This window comes from Leuresthes tenuis, unplaced genomic scaffold (assembly GCF_036924035.1).
Source record: "Leuresthes tenuis unplaced genomic scaffold, fLeuTen1.0.hap1 SCAF_7, whole genome shotgun sequence".
NCBI classification, from domain to species: domain Eukaryota; kingdom Metazoa; phylum Chordata; class Actinopteri; order Atheriniformes; family Atherinopsidae; genus Leuresthes; species Leuresthes tenuis.
Window position 1 is genome coordinate 33,139,560 of NW_027325361.1, and position 9,723 is coordinate 33,149,282.

Sequence of the window (9,723 nt, forward strand, 5' to 3'; positions counted from 1 at the left end):
TATCCGTTTTTACACTTCATTGTATCATTACTCATCATCATTTCTCAACAGGGTCATATGTTCATATTCACGTCATGGTTAAATGTTGTGTATTGTTCAGTGTTTGTGATCTTCCTCAATGTTCTGAGTGCTGTTCGGTTGTTTGTTGTTATTATCTATTGTTTGTTTTTATTTTCCAAAATGCTTTTCGTTTAATCATTTTGTTAATTCCTCTTTAATTTGATGTTTTTGCCAAATCATTTTAAGTTTACCAATCATAGCCAATCACATGTCCATTGTCTTTGGTGTGAGCCAACTGTTGGGAGCGTGACCTCAGGTACTGAAAGGTAATTAAGTGGTCAGTCGCCAAGTGGGGTTAGGGCCATAGGAGAATTTTCCTGTGAATAAGAACATGAGTTACAAAAGTAGCAGCCAGCAGGATTTTCGCTCCTATGCGCTGAGAACAGTGGACAATCCTGATGGTGATGTTAAAGGTCTTAAACAATTTTTGGGTTCAAGTATTATTAATATTGAGATTTGATAGTGTTTCATTTTACGGTCACACTATATGATTTTCAGTTTTTGGTGAATATGTTTTATTATTGTTTATTTTATTTTAATTTGAATAATTTTGTGTTAATTATGGATGGTGATAGTTTAGGATTTTAGGTTATTTCTTCATTAAGTTATTTCTTCATTAAATCACTGATAATTGATCTTAGGGGGGAGAGCAGGGCCTTGACACGGCTCGAACCACATATTGTTTAGGACCAGAATGAACTCTCTCTCTAGACAACGATGAAGATGTAGCAGCATTCTTAGACAGCAGGTGCCAGATAGAGACCACATAGGGTTTGGGCCACATACACACAGAATGATATCAAGAGGTATAAGAAGATCTCACAAACTAAGGTCACTGGGAATTTCCGTGCATGCTGCCATGTACATTTCTGTGTCGTTCTGATCAATAGATTCAACATAAGAGGCTGCAAAGGTGAGTCCGATTACTCTTTTCTCTACAACACTTTCACGCTCTATACATTTATTTGTTTGTTTGGCCACTTATATATTTTTGTATCTATTTCAGATTATGGCACTTTCAGTCTTCCATGCAGGAAACACAACGTAAGAAAGGGTTTGTTTTAGCAAAAAAAAAGAAAAAACAGTGTAGTGGAACGATCGCCACCTTTCGTGTGGGAGACCAGGGTTCAAATCCCCTGCATGAAAGGTACTACCTCCAATTACCCTGACTGCCTACCTGTAAGTCGCTTTGGATAAAAGCGTCTGCCAAATGACAGAAAACAGAAACATGATGGACATATCTTTACAGGTAATCACAATCAGGACTTTCATAGGAGTTGAAGGCTATAACACTTGAGTCACAACCTGTGTGGAAACTTTGAGCAGTGAGATTTACAGTGTTCTGCTTTGTATTTGTGATAAAATGCAATGTAAAATTATTCAATCTAAACTTACTACACAGCTATTCACTTTGCGAAGGAACAATGCAGGTTTGCATGCTTTTCTCTCCCTTCAATCTTTGACTGGTTTGGAGTCTGTCTGATCTCCATTGACAAGGAAGGGGTGCTGAGCGGGATACTTTTTTTCCAATGAACTTCTTCTTTTTGTTTTCACATTTTCACATTGTTTTGTTCTTATGTAGACCAAAGGTAGGTTGGTCTGCTTCCGGCTTGGCAGGGAAGTATGCCCATGCTGGAAATTGGCCAGCATGGCATTAAGCTGGTACCAACAATCAGCTGTTCTGCGGAGAAGACTAGTTTGGCTATTGGGAATGTGGTGGGTTATGATAATGTTAATCTGCTTCTCACATTAACAGTGCTATTGTTATATTTCTAGACAACAAACTTCTTGGTGTCGTCATCCAAAAAACATTTACACCTGTTTTCCTACTGGATGGCAAGGTTGATGCTGCTGCCGTGTCCTCATTTGTCTTGGCCCCTCAAGTCGTGGGCGGCCACAGCTGTCGGCCTCAGCAAGAACCCCAGCTACTGCCTCAATAAGTACCTCTGTTTCCTTTGAACCAAGCTCTATAGTCTCTGTTAATGTTAATTTAGGACAGTTTGAAGACTGAACACAAAGCAGACAATGAGATACTTTTACATAGTCATGAAAGTGAGCTGAATGGTGAAAGAGATGAACAACTCCACAAATATAAAAAAAACGATGAAGATGAAGATGAAGACATGTCTGATGAGGAGTTTCTTAAAGTAAGTCAAAAAAGAAAAAACTCCCGATGGCTCTTTAAATATTTTGAAGCATCGAAAAGACAAAGTGCAAAGTTCAGGAAGTGCTTTGAGTCTCTGAGTGGGCTAATGTCTGCACAAAGAGAGAGCAAGGTAGCTATTCACAGGTGAAAATGAAAAAGCTCCTTCAAGATACCAAGGGAGCACAACTAGTCAAAGTGGGATGGGCTTTTTTCTTTGAAGACACAGATTTTTAAGTATTTTTCTGAACTGGCTGGGATGTTGTGCTGCTGGGATGATTTCTGCTGGTAACTCCGGCACTTTTTTACTTTTGTAAAATCCATCCATATCCATGTCAAAGGGTAGGTTGTTTGCATGTGAGAGCAGCTGATTGGGTTTTTGATTGAGATATCTAGGATGCAGAGCAGGAACAAAACTGAGAAAAGTTTAAAGCATTTCTTCCCTTGATCATCGTGGGAAGTGAAAAATGTTAGTCCTTATGAGGATGCAGCAGGAATATCAAGGTGATAGTGTGACTGTTCACTGAGACCTGGCTGCAGGAGTAACTAACACCTCTTTACTCAGCTTTCAGACTATATGGGCAGAAAGAGACTACGGATAGACAAGTAACAGTAAAGGGGAGGGATTAAGAATAAGAATTCCTTTATGCCTCCCCCAGTGGTATCAGAGAGCTTGTTTTCATTTCATTTCAACTCCAAATCATAACAAACGCCATCTCAAGGCACTTCAACGATACAACCCAATTCAAGCCAATTAGAATCCAATTCATTGTAATACAATCACAATCCAATCAAATCACATTCATTAAATTCCAGATTGGTCAAATTCATACAGAACCAATTAAAGAATAAAGTTGCCCAGCTAAAGAAACCAACAGATTGCACCAAAACGTCTCTTCGATCCAACCCCAACCCTGAGCGTTCAAGCCTTTTAAGATGCAGTGTGGTGTCTGCATGTCTGCAACCCAGACGTTGAGTCCATGTCCATGACAACTTAGAGAGTTCACCTGTGTTACATCAGCTAAGCTGTTGCCAAACTATTTCAACAACACCTCTCTCTGCTACAAATCAACTTTCCTCATGTTTGTCACCAGATTTTTATTTTGTTTTGTCTTTCTTCAACAATAGAACATCTTCAGTGATAATTGAACTGCAGTAACATACTTTTCCATTGGGGGTTGATAAATAATTTAATTGAATCATCAGATTGTCCATTAAAGGATGTAGCGTTGATAATTACCTCACTCTAGAGGGTGATTTCAGCTGTACTGAAAAGAATTTTTGGGCAGAAATCACCAGGAGACTCATCCCGCATCAGGTTGAAGAGTGAAGCCATTAACTAAAGCACATAAGCTGTTCAACGTACATGTATCGAGGAGTTTGAACAACAACACACCAGATACATTAACCCATCAAAAGACATGAATGGCATCAATTTGTCTCATTTCAGTCCAGTGGCTTTTACAGAGCACTGTATTGTCTTTTGCTCTGAATTTATAAAAATGTCAGGCTGAGAACAACAAAGTCCTTAAAAACAGAAAGGCCAGCACAGGCAGCTTTGTTCAGGTCATATTTCTAAACATTTTACAGACGAATGCTCCATCCCAGTTCTTTTTAGCTAAGAGAGAAACAATACAGAGTAGAAGATATTCCACCCCAATATGCTCAAGCAATGTCACAGTTATCTTGGATTTCTCCAACATCAGGAGTTGTGCAGTCAGCTTAAACAGAGACCTTCACTGGAGTGAAATCTTTATGTATATCAGCTTATTTTATGTGGACCTCCCAAAGGTCAGCGCCAGAGATAATGAAAAGCTGAAAAGCTTCTCCTGATGGTTTTTCTGTGTTGGGCGAAGTTCTGCAAGAGGTCATCCTTGACAGTTTGGAGAATGGTCATCTGCCTCTGAGCTGCAGGACAGTGGCCTCCAAAAACTTAAGAACTCGTGGCCCGTGTCCAGTTCAGGAAAAAGAAAATGCCAGCATATGCTGATAATCTGTTTTTGATGGTGAACAAACAGAAACACATTTAAAGATCAGTAAGCACAGTGCACAGATAACACACCTGATGATTATGCATACACTTTGTGGTTTTGTGTGCCTGGACAGAAGTTCTGGCTTGAAGTCTGTGAGGACCTATCAACATGGCGTAAGTGTAGCATTCCTGCATGCCCCACACTGTGCAGACTGGGTGACTTAGACAAATGAACTCAGCACACATGGTCCTCAGTGTTACGTATGCTATGCAGTCATAACTGCGCACAATTCATGTAAAACCTGTATTTATTTGTATGTACACACACACACATTCATTCACGTGCTTGTGATACAGCTATACAGTCTGCTGAGTTACAGAGGCCTCCTATCTTGTTAGTTTAACGTTGTGTGCTGAAAAAGGCCACCTATTTTTGCTAGTTCTACCCTCTGTATGAACCTTGATTTACTGAACACAGCCGTCTTACATGACGTTATGATATTAACTACGCTGTACTCATCTAATATAGACAGTGATAGGCGGGAACTACAGGAATGTAGTAGTAGTAGAAAGTATAAATAGCAGAAGTATCATTTTAGAACTCAAACAAGTCAGTTTGAGTCCCCCCCCCCCCCCCCCCCCCCCCCCCCCAAAAGCGGACGCCCACGGCTCTGTCTCTGTCGTCGAAAAAAGTCAGAAACTCGGCACCAGCCCAATACAGAGCTGAGCAATACCCAAATGACTTACATGTGACAGGTTGTTCTGCAATTTTTGCCAGCACTCGAGTGACAACTGACAAGGTACTAACTCCCAAGGACTAACTAGTCCTACAGCTTAAGTAACTTGTTGAAGTTGAATTTGAAGAAGTTTAAAATGTTGGTTGTTGTTTTAGGACAAGCCAACTAAAGTTTCAGTGCTTGCTGCTTGTTTTTGATGCACTTTTGATGTACTGAGGACATTTTTTTCACCTCAGTAAATTTAAGATAATTTCTATTTAATTTGTGGATATTTTTGTCATTTACATTAAAAACACACTGTTTCTGGTAGTAAAATAAGAGTAAAAGGTAATAAAAACAGGATTCCCAAAAAATAAAACAGAATTTGGGAAAAAAATCAAACGGATTTTTTAGGGCCCTATAGATGTGTACAGATACATCCAGTACTGCTGTCAACACAATAAGGAGACTGATCTACTATCCTCATTATGCTACGCTCTGCCTCAGGCACAGAGAGAGAGTCTTTACATCACTGCATTCCCAATAAAAATAACAACTTCAGCGCTGAGGCTCAAACACATCCTGTTAAGTGAGTGTACAAAATTAACAACGACCATTCAACAGCTGAAAAGCAATGTAAATGACAACGATTGAAAACATTAATCACTAAAAAAGTACAATGTAAGACACCACAGTAACATGACACCCCCTAAGTACCAAAAGTTGTACCCTTGGATCATCATTTTGACCACAATACAATTAAGCCTCAGATCTAGCAGCGGCTAAATTGAACAAGTAAATGAGGTGATGGACTACTCTGTTCTGTGAAAGGCACAACGAATAAGGAGAATTTCAGTCAACGCTAAAGTGAATGAGAACAAAAAAAACAAACAACAAAAACAGTTCTGTTTGTATCGTTATGCTCCTTAAAAAAATCGAGTATAAGCTATAACACGCAGATTCAAGCACATTTCATTTGTGAACACACTGTATTATAATAAAGAACTTCAACTTACTTTTACCATCCCAGCTCTGTGTGCTCCTTGAGACTCCATATAGGCGACATACCGGCCAAAGTCCTTAAACTCTTCTTTTGAGGGGGTGAACGTCATTATACTGAAGGCCATGTTCTGGGCTGGCGTATCTGTAGACATCTTGGAATTCTTAATATGGCCTCAACTCTGATGAGGGAAAACATGGACACATCATGTCGACATCCGGGCTTGGTATCTGTTGTATGACAGAGTCTGGAACACTTCTAAGCAGGTCCTATTTTTAGTCTACATCAGATCTATGCCATCACTTCACAGACTTCATAAGCCTTTTGACATGGTGAACATAATGGCATTGCTCTTGGATTTGGATGGAGTTGCAGGACAGTAACTGGAGACAGAATCATATGCATTCTGTTGCCATAAGGAGTGAGAAGGGAAGCTTCGGAGTACTTTGCCTTTATTTTTAGACAACTCTATCAGTTTTTTTTTGTTTGTTTTTTTCCAAATCATGAAAACTTTTAGCTTACTTCTCATCTTAATCTAAACGGAGAAGCAATACATCATGTCATTTCCACAGTACTCGAAAATTATGGTTTTGATTTTCAAAATTAGAACCCAGTTACATTTCATACACAAGTTAAAATTTCCAATATCAGATTAATGTTGAAGTGTTGTCTCCACATACCGATTTCACTTCAGAGTACACGTCCTCAGGGTCAATCAGACAATATCATTTCAATCTGATGACATATTTTTATATTAAATGGAACTGAAATACCATGTATAGGTTCCCCTACCAGAGAGTATGCCATAAATGGGAATCTCTCATAAAATATTAACCCAATCTGGTGTTGTATTTCAAATTAAAGCCCCATGAAGCCTCAAATAGTTCCTGTATAAATTAAACTCCCCATTTCCACACACAAATTTTACTTTAGATTTAAAGCAGACCTCCGTAGAGCAACTCTCAAATAAGGTTCATCCCAATCTAATGTTGAACTTCAAAACTAACCCCAAAACTGTCTAATGCTATCACACCAGATTCACTTTAGAGATCAAGAACAGACCTCTCCAGAAAGACCCCTCAAAATATCAGCTCAGTGTGTTGTATTTCAAAATTAAAGCCCCATGAGAAGACAAATGTTTATATAGTCTATATTCACTTCATTAGGTTCTGTTATTATTTTGATATCCAATTATATCTTATTATATTAACTATATTAACAGGAAATATCCTGTCTCTCTTTAAGATCTTAGGCACAGGAATTAATTCTATTACACTCATAAAAATCTAAGAAAAACTCCTAAAAACTTCTTTGAATTGAATACATACATTTTTTTATTTTTTTTTTCCCCCTTGTCCTGTTCAGCATTATTGCAGCAGAATTGTAGTCTGAATACCTTTGATGCCAAACAGATTTGCTTTGCCAAGGGAAGTTTTATAAATGTAAAGCTCCCCTTGATGCCCATTTATTTATTTTTGTTTACAATATATAACATGTAATAGAACTGAACCGGACCGGGGGACAAGGAAAGAAGAAGAGGAAAGAAGAGGAAACAGAACAAAAATAGAAAAAAACCAGACAACCAGCTGCTACACCTGTAAAAAACAAAACAGACAACAATCCATGGCCTCTGAGGGGAATCCAGCCTTAGCGCCACCAGGAGCACCTGAAAGCAGACAAGCAGAGAAAAAACAAACACACAAACAAACAAAAACAAGCACAAGAAGCGGTAATCGCATACAACACAGCTGTGAATATAGATGACCTGAGACAACATGATAATACATCAACTGCTTAGCGAGCATGCTACTGGGCTAATGAATTTTTTTTTCATTTTTTTCTTTTTTTGTTACATCTGTGATCCCAAAACTAAGGCGCCAGGTAAAATAGATTTTTGTGGGGCTTTAATTTTGAAATACAACATCAGATTGGGATATTTTTAAGGGTCTCTCTGAAGAGGTCCGTTCTTACTCCAAAGTGAAACTGGTCTGTGGAAACAGGGAGTTTTCTGTTAATGTGAATCTGAAATGGAGAAGATGTATGTAATATTTGACCATTTTTAGGGGCTTTCATTTTTAAATAACATACCAGATTGCAGTAATATTGCTAAGGGGTTTCTTTGAGCAGGTCTGATTTCAACCTGAAGTGAAGTTGGTCTGTGGAAACAGAGGGCTTCTTTTTAATATGAACCTGAGAACTGGACAAGATGTATGTGATATTAGTTCATTTTTAGGAGCTTCTGAAATACAAATTATTGGACAAATGCGCCCTGGCATGACAACAGTGTTTTCAGATTAGTAACATACCATTCTTTTTTTTTTTCCTTTTATAAATTATTGCAAAAAAATGGGGACCAACAGTTAGTAATACTAAGTCAGTACTTTCACTGCCTTAGTACCAACTGGCTCGTTGCATATTTAACTACTCTAATGTGACTGTAGTAAGGTTAGGTGTATGACGTGCATCACAAGCGTCTTAAATTGTGGTACAACAGAAACTTTGACCTAAGAACTGAGACTATGAGGATCCATCGAGACTGGGAAACATACCAATTTATTCTAATTGTACGAGTGCCTCCGTTACACACCATGGCCCACTCACGGTAAAGCACGTATATTTGTGTCCGCTAGCTCACATGCTAACAACAGAAAGCCGGATTAAGTTTTGTCAACCAAAAATACAACCCCTCTGTAAATCAGGAGTAAACTATCTTTAACCAACATGTACGGGTAATGAAAGTCGCATCGTCAAACTTGACAGAAATTTACTCCAAAACTCAGTGTGTGGCTGACGACGACAGTTGACAGCTGCCTCTCTGTTTTCAGCTAACCATGAAAGCATACTTTGCTTGTTCCTGACCGTAACTTTCTTCTTAACAAACTTGTAATAAATACTGCCTTCCTTCGAGCGAACACTTTTTTTTAAATGATTGACATTAACTTACACAAGCTGATATGCAGAGGTTTGTTTTTCGCCAGTTCACAGGAAACTGAGTAGAAACAGAAATCATTGCAACAAGACAGTCCTCCATTGTTTCTATGACGCATGTTTCTTCTTCTTTGGGTTATACAGGCTAGACACATCAATGACGTATTGCTGCCATCTACTGTTCGTTATCATTCAAGTCAGTATTATACTACATAGAAGGAACCCACTAGTCTGACTATGTCAGAGGTGACAGAGTAGAGATAGGGTGCAGGCATAGAAAGAAGTGCAGAAAGATAAAGTGCAGAGATAGAGGGGGTAGGTAAGTGCAAGGTAAGTGCTAGGATAGGAGATGCTCTCTGAAGAGCTGGGTTTTCAAGAGCTTCTTGAAGATAGACAGAGACGCCCCTGTTCTGGTAGTGCTCGGTAGGTCATTCCACCATCGTGGGACGACACATGAAAAGAGTTTGGATTGTCTTAGGCGTGGTGTAGGCACTGCTAGACGACAATCCTGGGACTAAAGGAGTGACCGAGTTGTGACATAAGCCTTTGCAAGAGCATTCAAGTAGATGGGAGCCGTTCCATTAAGCACTTTGTAGCTAACATCAGTGACTTGAATTTGATGCGGGCGGCTAAGGGTAGCCAGTGGAGTTCAATGAAGAGAGGGGTGATGTGTGCTCTTTTAGGCTGATCAAAGACCAGACGCGCCGCCGCGTTCTGGACCATCTGCAGAGGTTTCACAGCACAGGCTGGGAGACCAGTTAGGAGAGCATTGCAGTAGTCAAGACGGGAGATGACGATGGCCTGCACCAGGAGCTGGGGGGCATGTTGGGTTAGGTACGGTCTGATCTTTCTTATGTTTAGTAATGCAAAGCAGCATGAACGAGCAACCGAGGTAACGTGATCT

The 9,723-nt window shown here is 39.4% G+C and overlaps 1 protein-coding gene across 2 annotated transcripts in view; it reads right to left on the bottom strand.

Moving 5' to 3' along the window:
* Positions 1-8,940, bottom strand: part of kdm4aa (lysine (K)-specific demethylase 4A, genome duplicate a) — a 172,135-nt gene extending 163,195 nt beyond the window's left edge. For both annotated transcript variants that reach the window (XM_072390199.1, XM_072390198.1), the window contains exons 1-2: positions 8,836-8,940; positions 5,908-6,072 (exon numbers count right to left, since the gene is read on the bottom strand). In XM_072390199.1, the coding sequence (XP_072246300.1) occupies positions 5,908-6,045 (138 nt within the window). In that variant the 5' untranslated portion in view covers positions 6,046-6,072; positions 8,836-8,940. The remainder of the gene's footprint in view (positions 1-5,907; positions 6,073-8,835) is intronic.
* Between the last annotated feature and the right edge of the window lie 783 nt (positions 8,941-9,723).